General features: G+C 40.6%; 3 protein-coding genes across 3 annotated transcripts in view; 1 reads left to right on the top strand and 2 right to left on the bottom strand.

The window, feature by feature from the left end:
• Window positions 1-1,796: 1,796 nt before the first annotated feature.
• LOC135473224 (uncharacterized) lies at window positions 1,797-6,397 on the bottom strand. Its single transcript, XM_064753069.1, has 5 exons — window positions 6,385-6,397; window positions 4,904-5,124; window positions 3,808-4,032; window positions 3,184-3,244; window positions 1,797-2,890 (listed from the first exon to the last, which is right to left on the bottom strand). Exons 1-5 carry the CDS (start codon window positions 6,395-6,397, stop codon window positions 2,754-2,756), a joined length of 657 nt encoding a protein of 218 aa, XP_064609139.1. The 3' UTR covers window positions 1,797-2,753.
• Window positions 6,398-8,337: 1,940 nt separating this feature from the next.
• On the top strand, window positions 8,338-12,239 carry LOC135473981 (uncharacterized). Its single transcript, XM_064753955.1, has 6 exons — window positions 8,338-8,354; window positions 8,826-8,873; window positions 9,252-9,452; window positions 10,296-10,444; window positions 10,869-10,932; window positions 11,172-12,239. The coding sequence occupies exons 1-6, from the start codon at window positions 8,342-8,344 to the stop codon at window positions 11,309-11,311; spliced, it is 615 nt and encodes a 204-aa protein (XP_064610025.1). The 5' UTR covers window positions 8,338-8,341; the 3' UTR covers window positions 11,312-12,239.
• Window positions 12,240-13,089: 850 nt separating this feature from the next.
• Window positions 13,090-27,608, bottom strand: part of LOC135473223 (band 4.1-like protein 4) — a 66,156-nt gene continuing 51,637 nt past the window's right edge. The window contains exons 26-29 of the mRNA XM_064753068.1: window positions 27,333-27,446; window positions 26,167-26,292; window positions 19,906-20,041; window positions 13,090-17,669 (exon numbers count right to left, since the gene is read on the bottom strand). Coding sequence (XP_064609138.1) covers window positions 17,484-17,669; window positions 19,906-20,041; window positions 26,167-26,292; window positions 27,333-27,446 — 562 coding nt within the window. The 3' untranslated portion in view covers window positions 13,090-17,483. The remainder of the gene's footprint in view (window positions 17,670-19,905; window positions 20,042-26,166; window positions 26,293-27,332; window positions 27,447-27,608) is intronic.

Below are 27,608 nucleotides of genomic sequence, written 5' to 3'. Positions count from 1 at the left end.
CTGTCTATCTGTCTGTTTGTCTGTCAGTAGTTAAAATGTGATGGGGATTTGGATCCGTCTGCTTGTTGAGAAAATGTTTTAACGATTGTTCAGCATTTTTAGGATAAATGTTATTCACGTCTTTTGGTAACTCTTGGGTACAAGCACCAATCAATTTAACTGCTGTGGTGATCCGGGTCTACTTGTGGCTGGGTCAAGGAACTTTTGAATTTTTCAGCCTTGTGCAATACCGTAAAGAAGTTAAGCACAGATGAAACTTTGTCCTTGTGAAAATGCACAACTCTAATATATGTTGGAGTCATCCTGACCCGTATCCGGGTCCGGCATTCTTCACTATTGCTAAATGTCCGTCTCTCTGTCAGCAGTTTTACGGAAAAGGTTATGACATATGTTTAATAATAATTTTTTATTTTTATTTTTTTTTTTGATTGGTGTTTTACGCCGTACTCAAGAATATTTCACTTATACGACGGCGGCCAGCATTGTGGTGGCTGGAAACCGGGCTGAGCCCGGGGGAAACCCACGACCATCCGCAGGTTGCTGGCAGATCTTCCCACGTACGGCCGGAGAGGAAGACAGCATGAGCTGGTTTTGAACTCACAGCGACCGTTTAATAATAATACTTTGTTGCACAAGACCAACTGGTCCAAAGGCATACAAACAAGAGACAACTACATCATGTATGGCGGGGGTTACAGCTTGTATACATTAAACACATAACAAATCATCTCTTAGCGTAAATGCTTTGAAACCAAAAAGACTATAACTTCTAATGACAGATTTGGAATTTTCCACCAGTGATGAGTGTTGTAAATGTATACACACTAGATACAAAAAACAATTCTAGGTGTCATGAAAAACTATAGTCAAAGTACTTGCTTTTTAAATGGATAACTGTACAGTGATGGAGTACATTTTCCCGCTCAGAGGCAACTGGGTTCCAAGCCAGACAGACAGTCAATAGCTCTCTTGCTTTGCGTGAGCATTACATCTACGTTACCAGCTTACCCACAACATCGTGATCGCAAAGGCATGAGTGAACAACTGTCTACTTCAAGCAGGGATGGAGGAGGGCGGGGGGGTTCTCCATTCTCTGCTAAATTTTTACACCGACTCATAGAAAAACAGTGTAAATTTTGAGACAGATGTCAGTTATAGCTTGTATTAAAATTAAGATAAAAACTAATCATATTACCTAATTTAAACTATCTAATAGTGTCTGGCCTAATGGTAATGACTGGTATACGATGGTATAGTGTCTGGCCTAATGGTAATGACTGGTATACGATGGTATAGTGTCTGGCCTAATGGTAATGACTGGTATACGATGATATAGTGTCTGGCCTAATGGTAATGACTGGTATACGATGATATAGTGTCTGGCCTAATGGTAATGACTGGTATACGATGGCATAGTGTCTGGTCCAATTGGTAATGACTGGTATTGAAAGTGACTCTAGTTCACGCATACAATGCTTCACAAGTACCCGACAATTTATTAGTTTATAGGTAAATAACCTTTCAGAACTCTCCAGTTAACATTCAACTCGTTCAGAGATAAAACTTTTCATCTCTGTCAGCAAACAAAAAGTTCAGAAATTCACAACCTACCCCCACCCACCCCGCTACCCCCACACGCGATCCGTTCTGGGGTTCAACATTTCACCACTGTCCAAACATAAATCAGCTCACCAATACAGCGTTTGATGACTGTCCAATAATGAGTAAATTTTCTGCTATATATGAACAGAAAATAACAAACGAAATTATAGGATTGCCAAAAGCACTTTGTCTTTATTATGATAAATAGTATTGGTTGATACAGAAGTAGCATTTGTTAAACATATTATGACTGGTTTCGAATATAACTGCTATGGCACTAGGGCCTATTCATTTATACTTAGATGTATATTTCTAAATACATGAACATAGGCTTATACAAGGTCAGCATAGGGTACAGTATGTAGGCCATATAAAAACAATGTTATTAGCATAGCAGATAAGCCCATATAAGTCTCCACATATAAACTATTGTGGAGAGCGAATATATCAATCATGAAGTCTCGAAGTTTACTATACCATGATTTGTGTGACACATAAAGGCATTCTTGTCAACTGATATATGTCTGTACATAGATCTAATCTGTAAAAGACCAGTCATAGACATGTAGTTATCATCAACTCATAAAATCTTTCCAGATCACGGTATACCTGTGTACCTGTATTCCAGTTCAGTGAATGACAGAGAGATCTGCTCTGCCCAAAGCCTTGCACGGCGATAACACTGACAGAGATTCATGTAGGACGACACAAACTGATGTGCAGGCTGATGAACTGGTAGACTGACCCCCTTGACTGAACTGGCAGATATATCGCTGACAAATTATTTTGACAATGACGGTGACTGAGATAACTAATTGTATGACTGAACTGGTAGATATATTACAGAAAGATTGTTTCTACAGGGATAGTGACTGAGATCCATCTATAGCTGACTAAATGCTTCGATGAATCGACACCACAAGTAACTATCGTATGACACTAAATTTTGATAAACGTTGAGCTATCATACTGAAGATCGTTATTTCAAACTGAATACTGTTCTAATGAGAATACTTAGATACGATTATATAAAAAAATACCTTTAGAGTTGTGAAATACAAGCGCTAATAAATGCTTTTGTAAAAAATATCCCATTTAAATGTACACATCTTTGAGTCAGATGTTAAAGTTAGTTTCACTGAGTCCCATATTTAAACAATTGGCAGTCGTTTGAAGAGTTTTCTAAACAACAGAGGTTTCTTCTCAGTCCTGACGTCCTCACTATCCGAGCGTCTGGAGCGCTTCTTGAAAAGTCGCTTCATAAGGGATTTCTCTTTGGTCTTTGCAACTGTAAATTTTAAAACATTTAACATGAACAATTTATTTTTTTTTTTGGTTTGTAATAATTTGAAAAATATGAAATACATCTACACAGAAATACGACATTTACAAATACACATATTGCGTTCGTTTATTCGGTTAGCGGTCTACATCGGCATAGCATTAGACCCTCCTTTTTCATGAGGTAATCTTTTCACTTATAAATATAATATTTATTTATTCAGGTGTCAGTTGAGTCAAGAAAGTATAATATAATATTTATTTATTCAGGTGTCAGTTGAGTCAAGATAAAAATCTTACCTTCAGATTCTTTGTTGTCATCATCTGGGACCGCCACGCTTACGTCATCAAGGGGAATTCCCTGAAGAAATGACGATGTTCGTGAAAGTATATAGAATATATATATGCATACATATGGTGCAGATATTCATACAGACATGACATCAACGCATGAAAGAAACGTTTTGATACATCGGCTTCATTGACAGACCTAATCCAGCAAGTATAATTTCTTCGCTTATACATGATGATATTCAAATTCATCCCTGACCCGAATGTATTCTAACTATACAACATTCTATATATCCAGCAAGTATATATATATATATATATATATATATATATATATATATATATATATATATATATATATATATATATATTGGGGGAGGGTGGGGGGCGTTGTTGTGCTGTAAAAAGACTAGAACAAGCGAAAAAGTTGAGCACCCAGCCTGTATCTTTCAATGCCCATCTTCCTCTGCGTATATAGTGTATACAGAGACAGGTATATTCAGGAAAACTGGACAATTTCACGTCTTATGTTTTAAACATCCTGTCCGTTTTGACCTCCATGTATAATTGGTTATAGCCTGTATTAACTCAGTAACGGTGCATGCACAGTGTATATAGAATGTATGAGCTCACCTCCATATCGCTGTAACAGTCCTGGAAACTGGGTGATTCGTCTGTGGACCGAACACTGACTGACTCGTCTGTGGACTGGACACGGGCTGACTGGTCTGTGGACTGGACGCTGGGTGTCCCGTCTGCAGGCTGGACACTGACTGACGGACCAGCGCTGACCTGAGCAGAGATCTCTTCTGGAGGGTTCACTGTAATGGACAGTACAGTACAATGCGTACATTGGGCCTATACAGTATACTTTATATACACATCAACAGTTCCCCAAAAAGCATGCGCGTTTAAAACCTGCATGAAATCCAGGAAGATATTAGCCAAATTAAATGGCGAAATTAATGAGGTCTAATTACTGGTAGTTCAAAGTCTGTCTCTTATATACATGCTGTATAATTACGTTGACAAACTAACCAGTCAGTAATTACATGGCTCTGAAATTTGCTGCTCAAATCTTTCGCTTCCTAGTTAAAAAGTGGAGGAACCTCCCTGGCCGCGGAAATGACCCAGGAGCCTACCCCCAATGTGATCGCAACTCATAAGTGAAATGTTCTTGAGCACGGCGTAAAACAACAATTAATAAATGATGTTTACTTAATAAAAGACTGTTAGAGGGAAAAGAGCCGTATCACAGGAATACGCATTTGACCAATGGCAGAAAGCGGCTTTTGTACAGCGAGTTAATGCAGGTGCATATTGCTCTGTAATCTTATGCTGATATATGCTGATGTATATATTGCTCTGAAGGCAATGTAGCTTATGTGGAGATATATATTGTTCTGAAGGCATTCTAGCTTATGCGGAGATATATATTGCTCCTAAGGCAATGTAGTTCATGGCATGTATATATAATTATACATCTACATAAAACCTGGGTTTTTTTGCTTTGTTTTTTTTTTCTTCAGAAACTCAATTTTCATTGTCTTGTGTTTTCTTATAATCCATTTTCTTTGTTACATTCATCTGGTTTTATATTGAAAGACGCTCCAAACTTGTATTTTCTAATTAAATTAAGAAAATTCATTTTCTTAATTTTAATTAAGAGTCCCTACCCCTACTAAATGCCCTAAAGGTAACAACGAATGATGATACTCTAATTGCATACAGCTCTAGATTTGAACTCACGTTTGGCTTCAGCAGCCAGTCGGCAAAACTCGAGTAATTCCGTAATCTTCTCGTCGACTTTCCGGTCTATGTACTTATCGAGCTGCTCTTTGATTTTCTCCATGGGCACGGGTTCGGCGCCATACACCTGGTCTACAGAGACTAGAACCTGCTTCAGGATCTGTCTCACGATTTCTACCTGTACGTGGTCAGTCTGGAAGTCTGAGAGATAAGAAACATTTTAAAAGCTCTTAACAAATCTTTAAATTATTGAATTTGACAATTGTACATGAATGCGCAGACAGGTCTCGCGAAAATAATTTTATATGTTCATGAAGAGATTTAAATTGTACAATTTATGAGTTATGAATATTTTTTTAACTTATAAAGCACACGATTCATTAACTGGTATTCATCTTCTATATTTCAAGATTGATGGAGATAAAAATAAATAAAAACAAATATCTGATAACCCTTCTGTAATTGTATATGTATATTAGACAGAGGCCTCTGTTCTTTTACAAATAAAAAGACAAACTATGCATGACTTGAAAACTGTGAAATATATTGGTGCCCCTGGAAACTCACATGTCTTCAGACCTTGGAACCACTGTTGGATTTTATCTCTGGTTATTCCTATAAAAATATGATATAAGTGAATTATTATGAGCTACAAACAATTTCACGAGTATAACAAAATGTCATCTTTCCATCGTATTGGTACCCGTGGATTAACCGTTATGTTTTTGGAGACGCCCTCGTTTAGCCAAATTTGGTCCACATATGAATATGAATATTCAGTTATTTATTTATTTGATTGGCGTTTTACGTTGTAGTTGAGAATATCTCACTTATACGACGGCGGCCAGCATTATGCTTGTATGGTGGAAGGAAACGAGGCAGAACCCAACGAAAACTCACGGCCATCCATCCACAGGATGCTACCAGACCATCCCATGTACATGTACGACCAGAGAGGAAGATGTGAATAATATATGCAGGTTACAAAGAATTAAATCTATTTTTAGCTGGATATAGTTAAATCAAAAATCGCACTGAATGGATATGTTTACAACACTGGCCTGATGTTTGCATCCTAATGTATGTATACTACTTTAGTGGAGTCGATCACTTTATTACCACCGACTGGAATACTAAGATTTTAATGCCTAATTGTTCAAACGTGTATTAAAAGCTAAGCTAGGCTTAAATCTCAATACCAGTCTTGGCCTTACAAAATACTAATGTGATTTTAGTACAGACAAGTTAATACCGCTCTTGACTGCTAATACACTTTTGAACACTGGTCACTGTGATACTTTGAGTGAAATAACGCAGGTTTATATGCCATAGCCTAAGACTTTAAATTGTAAATGAAACTGAGAAACATTAACGTACATTTCACAGGAAATCTTGTCTGTGAATAGGCCTATTTTGATGTATGACTAATTCACAACAAGGGATAATATTCAGTTCACTTACCTAAACAAGACATTCTTGATTTTCGGTCAATTTGTTTGCCTCGCTTGCAAACTGTTTACGCAAAACCAAATGTGAAAGCTACGTGAAGCTTTACTGGAACGTGGTTGTCTACGTCACTGTTTGTTACGTCATCATAAACAGTTGTGTAACGTTGTGTAGAACACTGCACCTCCTTTTCGACGCTTCAATGTTTGGACGTCAAAGGCATACATGTAGGTGCTGACGTCACGCTAAACTCATGGAAAACATGTAACAAAAACATTTTTGTCATCCTATTTCACCATTGTAAAGACTGTTGTTATACACATAATTACTCTTATTGTATCAGTTTTGTGTAGATAAATCTAATCTTTGATTTTTAGTACAGTTATACAGCCGTAAATTAATTGACTGATGGACTGTTCTGAAACGTTTTATTTCTCAGGTCTTTAATTGTTCGGCAGTATCGTTGTAAAGCGTTGTATACTTGTACTGGGATCCTCTGTGGCCGAGGCATGACACAAGAGCCTCTCACCAATGCGGTCGCTGTCAGTTCAAGTCCAGCTCATGCCTATGTTGGCTTCCTCTTCGGCCGTGCGTGGTAATGCCCTGTTTCCTCCCACAATAATGCTGGCCGCCATAGTATAAGTAAATTATTTTTCAGTACGGCGTAAAACACCAATCAAAATAAGTATATATGTACTGCCTGATAGTGAGGTGAGGACTTCAGCGTTCCTAACTCTTTTCCAATAACTCTTGTATCTTGAAGTAGGCCTAGATTGGAGTTTTCGTCGTGCTCAAGAAGAATATACTAATATGATGCCGATCAGCTTAGGGTGCAGTACGAGGAAACCATCGGACCTTACCAGATAAAATACAGGCAATTTAAAAAGCTTCACGGCCAGGAACGCACGAGGACTTGATTTGAGCACGTGGTCACGCTGACTTATTTAACTACATACCATAACTTTTCAACCGGTTTTTGCAATCAGTATTTTGAAAACATTCTGAAAGAACTATAGGGTGTACACAAAAATTGCATCTTTTGTGACACAAACAAATTATTTCATTAATAATTACCTGCATAAATAACACTAAAAATCTGCTTTAGAGGATGAAAAGGTTGAACATTTTTACAAGAATTTTAAACCGTTGACGATGGCGGTCAGTTTAATGTATGGTGGGAATCGCAGCGTCCGAAATATACCACTTCCCTTTGGTATATCCCTTACTAACTTTCCGCAGATGTTACGTGCAGGCCTCCATGCCATATATATACCCCAACTAAAAGTCCAGTTCACTTTTCCACTTCGTACTGTCACAATGGTTCACGGTCTAATTTTACTCTGCTCAGTTTTAAGTCTTTCGTCATACACAAATACCACTTTCCAGGCCTGTGACTTACACACATAAACCGATAAATGAACTGTCCATTTGAAAATCACGTACCAACAAGATAAAAACTTCCAAATCAATAATGAAGGTGAGCAATGACAGCCAATGTACCAGATTTACAATGACTAACCATTAAGCGTACTTTGGTTCTGTCCTAAATTCTAACACAGCCATATAAAAAATAAACACCTGGTTTCGCTTAAAATATAGGGTATTTCAAGGATAATGGGAATTTAGTCAATTACATCAAATAACTTAAAGCAAATAATAATAGGCTTAAAGTTTGGTCATGATATACATTAAAAAAAGCGCGCCCCTTCAATCATTATAACGTCAGAAATGGATTGTAGCGCAACATCTACAACGTTACAGTGTAGCAGTTTCTACTGTGATGCCAACACCGGTGTTGTAGGAACTTTAAAGAAAGCACGTGACTCGTGTGACATCACACAGCGTGCTATTATGACATAACAAATAGTGACGTAGACAATCACGTTCCAGAATAAAGCTTTACTCAGCTTTCATATTTGCCTTAGTGTAAACAGTTTGCGATTTAGACGACATAATTTACCGAAAATCGAGGATGTCTTGTTTAGGTAAGTGAACTGAATGTTCTTCCATGGTGTAAATTCATCATATCAAGATTTCTAGTGAGTAATAGGATACTATTTCTCAATGATTTTCGACAAGGCAGGAGGCTATGGACTCTATGCATAACCTATGCATACATGTACACGTATCTGTATGTTACTTCACTTCAAATATTGTGTGGTTAGAAACAGTCAAGTACAGATCCTGTACTATGTTGGTGCGTGGCTTTCTATAGGGAGCGATCCACTATTTTCAAACACTTCTGTGTGAAACTGGTTTTAATGTAATTCCGTATTTATAAATATTCTGCATGCGATATGGATATAAACACACATATACAGCCCTATATAGCACATGTATGGCAATACAGGAGTGTAAAAACCCAAACAATAATACGGAAGAGTATAAACATTCCGTTGCACGTAAAATCATTCGTAATTCACAACGGTTTGATCACATAATGATTTTTTACACAGGTATTACCCGAGATAAAATCCAGCAGTGGTTCCGGCGTCTGACGACATGTAAGTTTCCACGGTCAACTTTATACTTCGCATTTCTCAAGTTACAATTTGGGTGATAAAATGCGGAGGATCTGTTCAAATTACATAAAATACACGTTATAAACTATTGAAAATTAGTTTTATTTATTTGTCTCTCTTCTCTGAAATCGTTTAAATACTTGTAGAAGTAGCATGAATTGCAATATTATAATCGCACATCTAAAAGTTTGTCATTAATACAAAACCGCCATCATGCAATAAAATATATGGTAGCAAATCAGTTAAATCTCTCTATGAACTGCTTCAATTACATATATCTTGGCGAGGTGTATGATCAGTTAAGTACGATGATCGAAGTTATATTTCATGAAATGCTTAATTTGTACATTTTCCCCTCAGACTTCCAGACTGACCACGTGCAGGTAGAAATCGTGAGACAGATCCTGAAGCAGGTTCTAGTCTCTGTAGACCAGGTGTATGGCGCCGAACCCGTGCCCATGGAGAAAATCAAAGAGCAGCTCGATAAGTACATAGACCGGAAAGTCGACGAGAAGATTACGGAATTACTCGAGTTTTGCCGACTGGCTGCTGAAGCCGAACGTGAGTACAGATCCGTGATACATGTAGAGAGCTAGAGAGGCATGCAAAAACAATAACTGCAACATTACTTTATAACTTGTTTGGCGGACATGATGTCCTTGGCTTAATTCTAAATTCTGGGCATTCAGTTATAAAGATATTTCATGCCAGTTCCATGTAATAGACATAACAATGATTACAATAAAAAGTAGTAAAATATTGAATTCAATTTCTGAAAAAAGCAAAAGCTGTTATCTATATACATGTACAAATACTTATGTCACATATCTCTGTATAAGAAACGGTGTTTTCAAAACAGTATATAGGCACCTCCATGACCTCACACTTCAGACGTAAAGCCGCTTTCTGCAATTGGTTAAATGCGTTTTCCTGTGTGTGATTTGAGTTTTTTACACGTTTTCCTCACCACCAGAAGATTAACTGTGTTAAACATAATTTTAAATGTGCAAAAGGGTTTAACTTCCATGCAGTAAGTCTTCTTGTGCGTCACAGAATATGCTCATTAAAATTATTTATAGGAAAATTACAGTACATATTTCAACCAGACGTTCCAGTTTTTAACCAGAAAACGGAAAACTTCCAAATTATAACGCCGTATAACTACTGACTGATATAGATTATAAACGTAGCGGTGACTACAGCGAAGGGTTTGACATGCCAGTCATTAGACCGTATTAATTTTCGCATTTAATTCGCTTAGTTTCTTCCTGGTTTTCAGCAATTTGAAACATCTGGTGCTACACGCATATATCTGTCTACGTGTTTATTTTCGGGCAAACTGTCGCTGTTTATGTGTATAGAAGTATAGGTTTAATGTGTGCACTGTATTATTCTGCCCCATAGAAGAAACCCCCTCTGAGGACTGCGCTGGTTCATCCGTGAGTGTCCACTCCACAGAGGGGCCAGTCGGTGTCCAGTCCACAGACGAGTCAGCCAGTGTCCAGTCCACAGAAGCGTCGGTCAGTTTCCAGGACTGTTACAGCGATATGGAGGTGAGCTCATACAGTGTTTATACAACGTTACTCTGTTAATGCAGACTATAATGTGCTACAGGGATCTACATCGCAATCACTTTCTGAATATGTATAGAATATGTACAGAGGCTGGGCACAAGGTCTTTCACAATGGTCTATATAGAGTCTTATAACACCATATTTTTCGCTTAAAATAACGATTTACGAAACAGTTACAGTTGAATTTTAATAAGCATATATATATGAGATAAGCGGAGAATGTGCTTGGGAGACTGAAGGGCATATATTTTAGAAAAATCTAAATTGGGTTTAGGTTGATTGGTTTAGGTCTGCCGGGAAAACTCATGTTCAAAACGCTTTAAGCGAGCGATGATTACATGTCTAGCTGTATATCTCATTCTCAAGTCTTATCAAACCTCATGAACGCCTCGATTTTTTTCAGGAAATTCCCCTTGATGACGTTAGCGTGAGGTTCCCGGATGATGACAACAACAAAGAGGCTGAAGGTAAGACTGTAATTATGACACATGCGATTAATGAGACGCGAGTAAATATTTTCTGATGAAAAACGGTAGATATTGTCAAGTTGTGATAGCAATATCCTACAGTCCTCTATAAACGAACTAGAAAACACTGTTTATATGGTGTGTTTATATGAACATGCATTTCATATATTTTACGAATATTACAAAGCTTGCGAATGAAGGAACTGATTCAGTCTGATATATGTTTTTATAACTTACAGCTCCAAAGGCCAAAAAGAAATCACTTGTGAAGAGAATTTTCAAGAAGCGCTCCAGACGCCCGGATGGTGAGGACGTCAGGACTGAGAAGAAGAAACCTTTGCTGTTTAGGAAACTCTTTAAGCGACTGCCAATTGTGTAAATACGGGACAGAAATGTAAATAAATTGAACACTTGATTTGAAAATGTATATTTAAATGTATTAATTGGTAAATAATATTTTTAATCAATGTTTGTAACAAAAATGTTTAGCAGCACCTAAAAGACATCTTTTCTGTATATAATTCTTATACGTCTGATAATTATAACTCTTATTCTGGCCAGGGCACAGTTTGAAAGCCCTATACCTTACGAAATTCCTAGTCATACTTACTTGTATCTTTGGTATCCACTGCTTAGACCGGTCTGTGAACTACAGATCAAGACAACTTGCCAACTAAATATGTCAATCACTTAAATTAATTTAATTCCTCTGTCATTGTCCCTGCCAAAACAATCCGTCAGCCTTATGTAAGCCCATATTGTGAATCAATTCAATCCCAGTCATTATCCCTGTTCAAAGAATCCAACAATAATATATCTGCCAGTTTAGTCAATCAAGTCCGTCTGCATGTTCATCAGTCAACACTTCATTTCATGTCGACCTGCATGAATCTCTGTCAGTGTTTTCGCCGTACGAGATTGTGAGCAATGTAGATCTCTCAGTCGTTAACTGAACTGGAAAACAGGTGTAGTTGGGCGTGCAAACATACATGGAGTTGTCATCTACAAGACTGTACTGGGATTATTCACAGTGTAGATTAGACCTATATACGGGTAACGTATTGGATGAAGAGAGTGGCTTTAAAAAGTATCATCAAAATGTTACCAGACTATAAATTTAGTAAAACTTAAGACTGGTCATCAATGATGTATTTATTCTCAACGTGGTTTATATGCGAGGCTATTTACTGGGCCTAAAAGCTGTTTTAACATGCTTCAGATTTTCTTCCCATGTCAACAAGGTATATTTGTGCTTTCATAACTTACTCTGTATGTTTGAAGCCAATTTTAACATGTTTAACAAATACTACCCCTGTATCAAACAAATCTTATGATAATAAAGACAAAAGGTGCTGGTGGTAATTCCATGTCTTCGTCTATGGCTTCCTTAGCTGCAAATGGTAGGCCTACTCATGTCCATAATGGTAGTTATGACATCTTTTGTGAAAAACACGCCTTGTGCCAGTAATCCCTGTTAGATCAGACACTACCACATGATGGTATGAAGTGTTTACAATTCCTATAGTCTACTTTTTATTTTGATGTGGATTCTGTTTTTTGTCATGCTTTGTTAATATGGCGCCGAGTCGGTTAATAAATTATGAGTACAGGAAACAGGCAGAGCCCTGGCCTGACAACTGGGCTTAACAAACTACCAGAAAAACTTACAAAGCAATATCCGCGAGAACTGGATTTGAACGTGCGACCTTCTTGGTTTATGTAGTTTAAGATTTTTTTCACCGATACGTTGGTTTTCAGTTTTACCGGTAAAGGAAATCGGTTCTCCCGGCATATACCGCCGTCCTTTGACAAAAAATCGTCTAAATACAAGTATGACTTGCGAGCGGGCCGTAGGATATACTCATGAAGGCCCAACCAACAAAAGGGAAATCGTGGGGAAAACCGGACTGAGACGGGGGATTTAGAGCTACTTTGCATATTATCACCAAGATTATACATCCTGATACAGTGTATACTGTATATTTTCCAAGCCTCACTAGGAACTGCTTTACATCTTTAGGTTCCACTCCACCATGCCGAAAGCCTAAGCTTTTATCTTGAGTTCCCCGTGATATTTGTATCTAGCTGGATCTTCGATAATAATGCTCTAAGAACAGTAAACAGACAACAAAACATCTAGTTAAACATAATGACTTTTAATACAAACAAACGTGTACGTACAAACGCCTGTACAAATGGAACCCGCCATTTTTGCACCGTGTTCAACCTCGGAACTTAGAAGACTTGGAATTCATCTTAAGACGCCGTAAGGGTATGCGCATAGTAGCCCAAAATGGGTAACATATGCGATTCCCCAGTTCTACTTTCCAATATGAAAACATGAAGACAGACATGGTGCATAGTTTAAAAAATAAGCCACATTTCCACCAAATATACCGTTACATCTTACACTTTCAAACGCAACTATGGAGTTTGTGCTGTAAATGGATTCCGCGCTTGGACATAAATGTCAATCATATAAATGAAGAAAATGCCCGATTTTCTCCCAGGTACTCGACTGAAGTCCTGCATATACATTGACAAACAGTCACCAGACAAAAAGGTGCCAGGGATAACACAAAGACCTGAAGACACAAGCCCTTGTATTAAATTAGTAGATCGCCCGTGCTTATACATAGCCTATAGGTTTTCAAATGGCCTATGATAATACATGTAGCATGGTATAAGAACGAGCAATCTAACAATTTGACACTAATTTGTCAAAATGTCCTGGGGGCACCGCAGCCTAAAACAAGCCGGTCGTTTTGTGTACACCTTTATTCTTTTTCTGTAACAGGTATATTTTCTGTATACAGCTGTGCTTGTAAAACAAAGTCCATAGGCACTTCTGCGCAACAGCCTAGAAATCACAGCTTACAAGTAGCATGTGCAAGGGGAAAAGGCTGAGCTACTACGCCCATCGCAGCAGCAGCTTTGGGCCAAAATGTGTGAAGCCAATAAACGTAAATGTCAACTCTGAAACCGAAACTGTATCAAAAGGCACTATATATTTCGTTGTGTCAAACGAAAACTCTAACCTACTACGTAGCAATGCGGAGTGATCGCAGAAAATTTTGCTTGAATGCCCTTTCATTATCAGCCCAATCACCCCTATTCAATACCGTATCATTCTTGGTTTGAAGCACACACGACAGTTACTTAACGGCATTCAAATGCGCTTCATATATAACATGGCAGAACCACTGAACGTACGCACTACACGACTATATGGCAACTGCTGATTTAGTATTGCATAGAATACGCGACATTTGATGCCAAGCATGGTTATTTGCACAAGTGGTAGTAAAATCATAAATAGACGATGGTGTAAAGATACTTATATGCAAGGTACCTCCTTATAAGATTAACATGGTATTACATGCAAATGCAACTAGCTCTGAGATCGGTTGGCCATGCTCCGAACTTAGCCTCTACATTACATTTGTGAAAGTTAAGCTGGGAAGAATGAAACAGATCTCAGATCTAACCTGCAACTTACTACCAGTAGAGTTTGTTACTGGTGACATGTATTCACAGTTAATATTGTGAAATAAGGGTTAGACAGTCAGAAAACAAATCAACCATAATTACTATCACGAAAGGGACTACAGACCTGCCCCAGCAAAAACATGCATGCCATCTTACAGGGCCTGATTCATAAGGCTATATTGGGCTGAAATCCAGGCAGAAAAAAGCTGTACATATCTTGGAATTGAATCAGACTTAGTCTTCATTTCAAAACACTTTATAATACTAAATTTATGACTAAGGATTTTTTTTCACTTTTATAATCCTAAGAGTTGTCTTGTACTTGCATGACAAAATAGTACTGTTTCAGTTTATGTTCAAATACATGCTAGGGAATAATACCTCATGTTAAGACTAGGCTGAGGACAATTTCTGATCCTGGGGCCAAGCAGAATATATGAAGCTGGGCATTCAAACTTGGCAGAAATTATAATTTTCACATGACAGAATGAGTGGTCAAATTCCACTGATGCAAATATTAAATAGTTTAATTTCGATTACAATTTTAAGATAAAGCAAGAAATTGCTTTTCTTTTCCAATAATCAATAATGGCATCAATAATCTTTGAAGTACTTAAGTGTGTACATGTACATGTGTTCAACATCGCTGAGCCTGGATTAATACCATTTGCATGTTCTTTGAGGAACATGACAACTTCTGCTTCACAAACACAATATGGTTACCATTTGTAAATATCAAAGTCTGAAATATCATTTATCAGCTTTTATTTATGATGCCCTAGTCCAGTGAAAGTGAAAAACAGTTTGCTTTAGAACTGTCCCTCCAAAGTTAAATCTTTTGTGGAATTTCTCCCCCCTATCACACCTCCTGCTTTACCCACAACTATTCCCCACCCCCAAGGAAGAACATAGAATATGATACAGGAGCCCCATGCAGAAACAGAATTCCAATTTCTTTGCAACAACAGTTCAACTAAAAAAAAATGCACCAAAAAGTTAATATACACTCTAAATGTTAACTACAAAATAAATATTCATAGCAAAATGTAAATATAAAAAGGTTAGGAATAACAATAATAAATATTTTTATCAAAAAAAAGAAAAACCTATGTACTAAAACTATATACAAACATGATTTTTTGAGTTTTGAACTCTTGGATTACCTGCTGATTCAGGAAAAATATTTACACAAATAAAGAATCAAAAATAATTAACAAATGCAGCACACATGAGACAACAAACGTTATTCAAGAAGTTGACAGAGCAGGTTTGGCCAGCAAATCACAGGTATATGTACACAATTAATTATTTGAAAAATTCCAATTTGCAATGAAGGTTTTTTCATTAGAGGGTTGACACTGAATTGTATTCATCTAACACATTTTGTGCAGTTGCAAACATTGAGAAGGTTTATTAATTAACTGGCGATAAAGTGAAACAACTTTTCACAGCTTGTTACCATATCAATAACATCACTGAATGATTTGTGCAGCAAGATCGTAGTGCAAATGGTATACATGTAATATTTCCTCTTACCTAAATGTCCATGTACTTTCAGCTTTACGAAGTAGTAATCACATGTACTGTTTCCTCAAACTTAGCTTACCTAATACAAATCACATGTACTGTTTCCTCAAACTTAGCTTACCTAATACAAATCACATGTGCCGTTTCCTCATACGTATAGACAGTGCAGTATGTTTTCCTCAAACTTAGCTTACCTAATACCAATCACATGTGCTGTTTCCTCATACCTATAGACAGTGCAGCATGTTTTCCTCAAACTTAGCTTACCTAATACAAATCACATGTACTGTTTCCTCATCATATAAACAGTGCAGCATGTTTTCCTCAAACTTAGCTTACCTAATACAAATCACATGTACTGTTTCCTCATATGTATAGACAGTGCAGCATGTTTTCCTCAAACTTAGCTTACCTAATACAAATCACATGTACTGTTTCCTCATCATATAAACAGTGCAGCATGTTTTCCTCAAACTTAGCTTACCTAATACAAATCACATGTGCTGTTTCCTCATACGTATAGACAGTGCAGCATGTTTTCCTCAAACTTAGCTTACCTAATACAAATCATATGTACTGTTTCCTCATCATATAAACAGTGCAGCATGTTTTCCTCAAACTTAGCTTACCTAATACAAATCACGTGCTGTTTCCTCATACGTATAGACAGTGCAGCATGTTTTCCTCAAACTTAGCTTACCTAATACAAATCACATGTACTGTTTCCTCATCATATAGACAGTGCAGTATGTTTTCCCTCAAACTTAGCTTACCTAATACAAATCACATGTACTGTTTCCTCATCATATAGACAGTGCAGTATGTTTTCCTCAAACTTAGCTTACCTAATACCAATCACATGTACTGTTTCCTGATTTATACAGTTTTCTATTAATGTAGATGATCTAATGCAAATCACACCTGTATGTACACCTGTATTTCAGCATATATAACACAAATCTCATATATACCATTGTATTTTCCTCATACCTCGCACAGTTTTAGCAGAGATGAATGCTGAAAACAGATCCCCTGCACATTTTAATGTTAGTTCAGTCAGAGAAGTTGCAAGAAAGTTACAAAAAGTCTGTCCACTCCTACAGCATTCATATTTATACTGGCATCATAGTGATTCCGTGGCTTTTAAGCAGCGAACTTAGTTCAACAGAAATTCATCTCTGCTTAAAAAAAAAACAAGTCTTAAATAGTAAAAGAGGAACGGTGAAAACTACACCTACATGTTTGTGTCACTGATTCTGGTTTTTTTTTTCTTCAAGATTTTGCCACACCTACTTTTGGCATTATCTCTGTTTAGAGTTAGTTAAAATATATGCACCAATTAATAATGTACTTCAGGGTAGCATTTATCTTGAGTGACAAAACAAGCTTTAAAGTGCACAACTATACTAGTTCAAAAATGTGATCTATTAAACAAAAACACACTGCATCAAGACAGCCTGAAACAGAACAAGGAGAGCACACAATGCCCCAATTACGGCTTTGGTACAAAAATTTGCATATTGTTGGTTTTTCTGTCAGAGTTCAGTCCACTTCTCGTGACGTCCCGAGGCACTGATCACATGATGCGTGATCTCCGAGTGTGAGCTTCCCATGGTGCTGTTGTTTGATTGGCTGGCAGGAGATGCTGAGGGTTTGACTGGCTGGAAATGGCTCCAAGCGTATACAGGTCTGTGAACGGCGGGGGCCTGACTGGAAGCTGGCTGCAATGGAAAAATGTCATGAAGATGAAACATCATGTAAAGACAACATGTACAGTAAAATGTCAACAGGACCACACTCGTGTGGAGCTGACCAGAACAGTAAAATATCAACAGGATCAAACTCATGTGGAGCTGACTAGTACAGTAAAATATCAACAGGATCAAACTCGTGTGGAGCTGACCAGAACAGAAAATATCAACAGGATCAAACACGTGTGGAGCTGACTAGTGTAGTAAAATATCAACAGGATCAAACCTGTTTGGAGCTGGCCAGAACAGTAAAATGTCGACAGGATCAAACTCATGTGGAGCTGACTAGTACAGTAAAATATCAACAGGATCAAACTCGTGTGGAGCTGACCAGAACAGTAAAATATCAACAGGATCACACTCGTGTGGAGCTGACTAAAAATATCAACAGGATTAAACTCGTGTGGAGCTGACCAGAACAGTAAAATATCAACAGGATCAAATTCGTGTGGAGCTGACTAGTACAGTAAAATATCAACAGGATAAAACTCGTGTGGAGCTGACCAGAACAGTAAAATATCAACAGGATCACACTCGTGTGGAGCTCACTTGTACAGTAAAATATCAACAGGATTAAACTCGTGTGGAGCTGACCAGAACAGTAAAATAAATATCAACAGGATCAAATTCGTGTGGAGCTGACTAGTACAGTAACATATCAACAGGATCAAACTAGGGTGGAGTTGACTAGTACAGTAAAATATCAACAGGATCAAACTCTTGTGGAGCTGACTAGAACAGTTAACTATCAACAGGATCAAACTCGTGTGAGCTGACTAGTACAGTAAAATATCAACAGGGTCAAACTTGTGTGGAGAAAAGTAAAATATCAACAAGATCAAACTCTTGTGGAGCTGACTAGAACAGTTAACTATCAACAGGATCAAACTCTTGTGGAGCTGACTAATACGGTAAGACATCAACAGGATTAAACTCTTGCGGAGCTGACTAGAACAGTTAACTATCAACAGGATCAAACTCGTGTGAGCTGACTAGTACAGTAAAATATCAACAGGGTCAAACTCGTGTGAGCTGACTAGTACAGTAAAATATCAACAGGATCAAACTCGTGTGAGCTGACTAGTACAGTAAAATATCAACAGGATAAAACTCATGTGGAGCCGACCAGAACAGTAAAATATCAACAGGATCAAATTCGTGTGGAGCTGACTAGAACAGTTAACTATCAACAGGATCAAACTCTTGTGGAGCTGACTAGAACAGTTAACTATCAACAGGATCAAACTCGTGTGAGCTGACTAGTACAGTAAAATATCAACAGGATAAAACTCGTGTGGAGCCGACCAGAACAGTAAAATATCAACAGGATCAAACTGGTGTGCCTTAAAATGGCTGCAATATAAAAACTCTACTGAATATTAACATTTTTACTTCATACACATCCATAGCACATGTACATTAGAATGTGACATCGAAAAGGTTTTCATTAAATAGAGCTGTTGATCGAAATATGGCTTTGAATAATACACATAATGTATTTAGTCAGATGACAGTGCTTCCTGCATGGATCTGGATTTATCGTTGGATGGCCCAAATGATAAAATATTTTATTAAAACACCACAGAGCTGCGTCTGGTTCATGAGACTACTTCCATTTCTTTTTTTTTTTTTTACTGGCGCAAAATCTGTTACCACACTCGAGTAGAGTTTGACTTCAAGAGACGGTTCATGTTGGCAAAACAAACCTGACTTAAATGGGCAATTTACTAAACTTAACTTGACTGTTACATACATGCTGTAGACACCCGATAGTGGTCCCAATCACCAGTACCATCAATTTTGAAATTGTTTGGTTAAAAGGTGGAAGTTTTGTGTCCACTGTGCCACAGCCGAAAAAGATTAGGAGTTTATACACAGCACTTTGCTTACACTTTGCTTAGAACGGATTAGTTCTAAACATCAGTGCTTTTCTAGGTGATTTCAAGAACAAATGTTTAACACCACACGAATACACACATACACGAACAAAACTCATGAAAATCCAGCACAAGTTGTTCTTCTGTGGATTTCCTGTATTCAACGCTTCCATTAAAAAATGACCACCACCACCAAAAAAAACAAAAAAAAAAAATTTAAAAGAGAAAAAACAATACCAGAACCAAGTTGTGGAACAGAACAGCACAGCTGATGAGTCCCAGGAGCAGGGTGGTCCTTACCTAGTTCAGATTTGAGTGTGCAGACTTACGTTGTGGGGTGGGGCTTGGTGCCTGCCTGTGGAGTAGCCACTCCCATTAGGCCTCTGGTAGGTGGGTGTCTGATAACGGTTATCAGACGGTGTTCTATAATGCTGAGGGGCAGGGCGAGACTGATCAACTTCAGGTCTACAAACGATGGAAAAAACGCGCTATGAAAGGACCGACAGTAAATCAACTGTAATGTAACTTCACAGAACTTCTAATCACCATTCTGTACACTGTATTGCAGCTTGAAAAGAACCGTGATCAACAGGTGAATAATATCTTGGAATTACAGGACCACTACCCCAGCTGCACATACATGTATAAAATGAGGAATTCAACAGGTGTTAGTCACATATACGTATATCTAGTCTACATACCATCTGTTCAATACATGCAATAATCTTGCTAATCCATCAATAAGCTTAGCATAGTGCAAAAGTATAGATGGTCTGCAAAAAAATGAGAAGTTGTATACATGTATTTGACACTGAAATACTGAGATGTCAAATGTGTGGCTTCACACTTTATTTTTCAGAGTGCTGTATGCATGCTTTTCCATTATGTTAACGTCTACAGACCATAAACATGTAAAACAAAGTTAGCTTCACATACTGACCAGCTTTCCCACTACAGACTCACTACAGACAAACGACTGGCAAACTACTGGTAAACTACTGGCATACGGCTGAAATGATTCTCATCATGATTCTTGGATATCTTCACATATTTTAGCCATCCAGATCAGTTTGATTGAGACTGCACCATACACGGACAAACTACAGATCTCTTAATAACAGATTAATAACAAAGTGAGGCACTGGATTACACTTCAGTTACAAGAAATGTGTAGCTGAAGGTATGTCATCTTCCCTGGCACTGGATCACGCTTCAGTTAAAAGAAATGTGTAGCTGAAGGTATGTCATCTTCCCTGGCACTGGATCACACATCAGTTAAAAGAAATGTGTCACTATGTATCTTCATAAGAAATGTTTGACAATGCCCTTTTCAAATACATGTAAATTTTCCTCAGTCTACCTTAGTTCCTAACAACAGACAGTTTCCAGAGTGTTCTAGAAAGTGATGGATACGCCTTACTTCCATACTTCAAATTCTTCGTATGAAGAAGTAAGCTATGGAATCAGCTTATACTCACATGAACTGGGCAGCACATGAACTGAACAGCACATGAACTGGGCAGGACATGAACTGGGCAGCACATGAACTGGGCAGGACATGAACTGGGCAGCACATGAACTGGGCAGGACATAAACTGGGCAGGTCATGAACTGGGCAGCAGATGAACTGAGCAGCACATGAACTGGGCAGCACATGAACTGGGCAGCACATGAACTGAACAGCACATGAACTGGGCAGGTCATGAACTGAACAGCACATGAACTGGGCAGGACATGAACTGGGCAGCACATGAACTGGGCAGGATATGAACTGGGCAGGACATGAACTGGGCAGGACATGGACTTGGCAGGACATGAACTGGGCAGGACATGGACTGGGCAGCACATGAACTGAACAGCACATGAACTGGGCAGGACATGAACTGGGCAGCACATGAACTGGGCAGGACATGAACTGGGCAGCACATGAACTGGGCAGGACATAAACTGGGCAGGTCATGAACTGGGCAGCAGATGAACTGAGCAGCACATGAACTGGGCAGCACATGAACTGGGCAGCACATGAACTGAACAGCACATGAACTGGGCAGGTCATGAACTGAACAGCACATGAACTGGGCAGGACATGAACTGGGCAGCACATGAACTGGGCAGGATATGAACTGGGCAGGACATGAACTGGGCAGGACATGGACTTGGCAGGACATGAACTGGGCAGGACATGGACTGGGCAGGACATGAACTGGGCAGGACATGAACTGGGCAGGACATGAACTGGGCAGGTCATGAACTGGGCAGCAGATGAACTGAGCAGCACATGAACTGGGCAGCACATGAACTGGGCAGGACATGGACTGGGCAGGACATGGACTGGGCAGCACATGGACTGGGCAGGACATGAACTGGGCAGGACATGAACTGGGCAGCACATGGACTGGGCAGCACATGAACTGGGCAGGACATGAACTGAGCAGCACATGAACTGGGCAGGACATGAACAGGGCAGCACATGGACTGGGCAGCACATGGACTGAGCAGGACATGAACTGGGCAGGATATGAACTGAGCAGGTCATGAACTGGACAGGACATGAACTGGGCAGGACATGTACTGGGCAGAACATGAACTGGGCAGCGCATGAACTGAGCAGCACATGGACTGGGCAGATCATGAACAGGGCAGCACATGGACTGGGCAGGACATGAACTGGGCAGGATATGAACTGAGCAGGTCATGAACTGGGCAGGATATGAACTGAGCAGGTCATGAACTGGGCAGGACATGAACTGGGCAGGACATGAACTGAGCAGCACATGGACTGGGCAGGTCATGAACAGGGCAGGACATGAACTGAGCAGGATATGAACTGAGCAGGTCATGAACTGGGCAGGACATGGACTGGGCAGTATATGAACTGGCAGGACATGAACTGGGCAGGACATGAACTGGGCAGCACATGGACTGGGCAGGACATGAACTGAGCAGCACATGGACTGGGCAGCACATGAACTGGGCAGGAGATGAACTGAGCAGGACATGAACTGGGCAGCACATGAACTTTGCAGGACATGAACTGAGCAGGACATGGACTGGGCAGCACATGAACTGGGCAGGACATGAACTGAGAAGCACATGAACTGGGCAGGGCATGAAATGAGCGGCACATGAACTGGGCAGGACATGAACTGGGCAGCACATGGACTGGGCAGCACATGAACTGAGCAGGACATAAACTGGGCAGGACTGGGCAGGACATGAACTGGGCAGCACATGAACTGGGCAGCACAAGAACTGGGCGGCATAGGAACTGGGCAGGACATGAACTGAGCAGCACATGAACTGGGCAGGACATGAACTGAGCAGCACATGAACTGGGCAGCACATGAACTGAGCAGCACATGGACTGGGCAGAACATGAACTGGGCAGGACATGAACTGAGCAGCACATGCGCTGGGCAGCACATGGACTGGGCAGGACATGAACTGAGCTGGTCATGAACTGGGCAGCACATGAACTGAGAAGCACATGAACTGGGCAGCACATGAACTGGGCAGCACATGAACTGAGCAGCACATGGACTGGGCAGAACATGAACTGGGCAGCACATGAACTGAGCAGCACATGCGCTGGGCAGCACATGGACTGGGGCAGGACATGGAATGGGCAGGACATGAACTGAGCAGGTCATGAACTGGGCAGCACATGGACTGGGGAGAACATGAACTGGGCAGCACATGGACTGGACAGGACATGAACTGGGCAAGACATGAACTGGGCAGCACATGAACTGGGCAGCACATGAACTGGGCAGGACATGAACTGGGCAGCACATGAACTGAACAGCACATGGACTGGGCAGGTCATGAATAGGGCAGCACATGGACTGGGCAGGACATGAACTGGGCAGGATATGAACTGAGCAGGTCATGAAGTGGGCAGGATATGAACTAGGCAGGACATAAACTGAGCAGCACATGAACCGGGCAGGACATGAAATGAGCAGCACATGAACTGGGCAGGACATGAACTGGGCAGCACATGGACTGGGCAGGACATGAACTGAGCAGGACATGAACTGGGCAGGACATGAACTGTGCAGCACATGAACTGGGCAGGACTGGGCAGGACATGAACTGGGCAGGACATGAACTGGGCAGCACAAGAACTAGGCGGCATAGGAACTGGGCAGAACATGAACTGGGCAGGACATGAACTGAGCAGCACATGCGCTGGGCAGCACATGAACTGAGCAGCACATGGACTGGGCAGAACATGGACTGGGCAGAACATGAACTGAGCAGCACATGAACTGAGCAGCACATGGACTGGGCAGGACATGGAATGGGCAGGACATGAACTGAGCAGGTCATGAACTGGGCAGGTCATGAACTGGGCAGAACATGAACTGGGCAGCACATGGACTGAGCAGGACATGAACTGGGCAGGACATGAACTGGGCAGGACATGAACTGGGCAGCACATGAACTGGGCAGCACAAGAACTGGGCGGAATAGGAACTGGGCAGGACATGAACTGAGCAGCACATGAACTGGGCAGGACATGAACTGAGCAGCACATGAACTGGGCAGCACATGAACTGAGCAGCACATGGACTGGGCAGAACATGAACTGGGCAGGACATGAACTGAGCAGCACATGCGCTGGGCAGCACATGGACTGGGCAGGACATGAACTGAGCTGGTCATGAACTGGGCAGGACATGAACTGAGCAGCACATGAACTGGGCAGGACATGAACTGAGCAGCACATGAACTGGGCAGCACATGAACTGAGCAGCACATGGACTGGGCAGAACATGAACTGGGCAGCACATGAACTGAGAAGCACATGAACTGAGCTGGTCATGAACTGGGCAGGACATGAACTGAAAAGCACATGAACTGGGCAGGACATGCCCTGAGCAGCACATGAACTGAGCAGCACATGGACTGGGCAAAACATGAACTGGGCAGAACATGAACTGAGCAGCACATGCGCTGGGCAGCACATGGACTGGGCAGGACATGGAATGGGCAGGACATGAACTGAGCAGGTCATGAACTGGGCAGGTCATGAACTGAGCAGAACATGAACTGGGCAGCACATGGACTGGGCAGGACATGAACTGGGCAGGACATGAACTGGGCAGCACATGAACTGGGCAGCACATGAACTGGGCAGGACATGAACTGAGCAGCACATGAACTGGGCAGCACATGAACTGGGCAGGACATGAACTGAGCAGGACATGGATTGGGCAGGACATGAACTGGGCAGGACATGAACTGAGCAGCACATGAACTGGGCAGGACATGAAATGAGCAGCACATGAACTGGGCAGGACATGAACTGAGCAGCACATGGACTGGGCAGGACATGAACTGAGCAGGACATGAACTGGGCAGGACATGAACTGTGCAGGACATGAACTGTGCAGGACTGGGCAGGACATGAACTGGGCAGGACATGAACTGGGCAGCACAAGAACTAGGCGGCATAGGAACTGGGCAGAACATGAACTGGGCAGGACATGAACTGAGCAGCACGTGCGCTGGGCAGCACATGAACTGAGCAGCACATGGACTGGGCAGAACATGAACTGGGCAGAACATGCGCTGGGCAGCACATGGACTGGGGAGGACATGGAATGGGCAGGACATGAACTGAGCAGGTCATGAACTGGGCAGGTCATGAACTGGGCAGAACATGAACTGGGCAGCACATGGACTGAGCAGGACATGAACTGGGCAGGACATGAACTGGGGAGCACATGAACTGGGCAGCACATAAACTGGGCAGGACATGAACTGAGCAGCACATGGACTGGGCAGGTCATGAACAGGGCAGCACATGGACTGGGCAGGACATGAACTGAGCAGGTCATGAACTGGGCAGGACATGAACTGGGCAGGACATGAACTGGGCAGGACATGAACTGAGCAGCACATGGACTGGGCAGGTCATGAACAGGGCAGCACATGGACTGGGCAGGATATGAACTGAGCAGGACATGAACTGGGCAGGATATGAACTGAGCAGGTCATGAACTGGGCAGGATATGAATTGAGCAGGTCATGAACTGGGCAGGACATGAACTGGGCAGGACATGAACTGGGCAGGATATGAACTGGGCAGAACACGAACTGAGGAGCACATTGACTGGTCAGGTTATGAACAGGGCAGCACATGGACTGGGCAGGACATGAACTGGGCAGGACATGAACTGGGCAGGATATGAACTGAGCAGGTCATGAACTGGGCAGGACATGAACTGGGGAGCACATGGACTGGGCAGGACATGAACTGGGCAGCAGATGAAGACGATACCAGAAAACATCCAAATATGGCTGCCACCAATATGACAAATGTTGATAATAACAATCATCATTGCAGTAACCAGGGAGCTGTTTATCACAGCAGTCCTAACCACAGCAGTTAATCATTCAAGTTTTTTATATAACTGCCTTATCCTGCAAACCCGGATCTTTCAGGTGATATATTATGCTTATTCGGATATACTTTTCTTTTATAATAAAGTTTTTGATACAGTTGTCTTTGTGAAAAAAAAAAAAAAAAAAAATAAATGAAGTTTTCCCAACACCTGTACATTTAGGTTTGATTAGTCTACCTGTTTATCTCTGACAATGGTGCACTCTTGTAACCTCCACCTTGACCTTCACTTTGACTTTGACCTAGGTTCTCAGGGGTCATGTGAGTTGAAGGTCGCTGCTCGTTGTCTACATTATCTACAGGGCTGGGAAAAAGACACAGATCTGGTCATGCATTCACAGTACAACAGAGAAAGCACACAAAAGCTCAGTTAATACATTTAGCAACCTCAACACTGATGACAAAACAACAAAACTTGAAATTAGTGTAATCTGCAAGCATGTATTAAAGAACATTTTATTATTTATTATTTTTAATATTTAATATAACTTCATGAGTATAATAAAAAAATTTGACAATTTGTTTAACTTTAGAATCATTTAAAGACGGAATGACCCAAGAGCTTCCCCCCAATGCGGTTTCTATGAGATCAAGTCCAGCTCATGCTGCCTTTCTCTCTAGCTGTACATGTGATGGTCTGTCAGCAACCTGCGGATGGTTGTGGATTTCTGCTGGGTTCTACCCTGTTTCCTCAAACCATAATGCTAGCTGTCATCGCATAAGTCAAGTATTAATATTCGTTTTACTGAATGAAACTCACTAGCCCTTTAATAAGTGAACCAAATCTTGTCTCAGATGGAACAGAACTGCCCTCTACCAGCTAAAATTATTCATGATCACTTGCACTGTTATTGAAGCCACTGGCCTTGTTATTCACGTACAGGTAGGTACATGTAGGAGCATATCCTTTAACTGATGAAGCAAACATGTGCTCTAACAATAAAGATTAGACACTGTTGTTCCACATGTGTTACAAAATTTGCTTCCACTTACACATTTGTGCAGAGCAGTGTGGTGAGTAAAATTTTTGGTGACAAGCAAATGACATACACACAAAAGCTTAACATTACCCCCAAGCACAAACCTGATTTGTAATTTTAGCGAAATCATGCAGAAGATACAGCAGATATCCATATGCTACAAGTACATGTATAATGGATAATGTTTCATAGAGCTGAATATAGGTGCAACAGCACTGTCCTTTACTAGGCCACATGCATGAATTTGACTGCTACAAGACAACCCTTTGTCCGCTCCCACATAGCTTATACATACACCCATATTTAGAACTATGTCACATCCCTGTTCATGCGTTATTCCAGTGTTTAAGAGCTTCCTACCCACCTCTGGTAATAAGGGTGCTCCCTACCATTCCACAATGCTGTGTTACCATGGTTACTGTTTTCTCTAGAGGAGTTCAGAGGGTAAGACTGAGTCTGATGGTATCCATGGTTATACCTGGAGAGATTATAAATGTCACAGTCAGAGTGATGAGGAGACTGAAGATATCCATGGCTATACCTGGAGAGATCATACATGTCATAGTCATACAGAGATGGGGAGACTGGGGATATCCAGGGATATACCTAGAGAGGTTATACATGTCACAGTCATATGGTG

The sequence above is a fragment of the Liolophura sinensis genome, chromosome 8, assembly GCF_032854445.1.
Source record: "Liolophura sinensis isolate JHLJ2023 chromosome 8, CUHK_Ljap_v2, whole genome shotgun sequence".
Lineage (NCBI taxonomy): Eukaryota > Metazoa > Mollusca > Polyplacophora > Chitonida > Chitonidae > Liolophura > Liolophura sinensis.
This window is presented reverse-complemented; position numbering and strand designations above follow the sequence as displayed.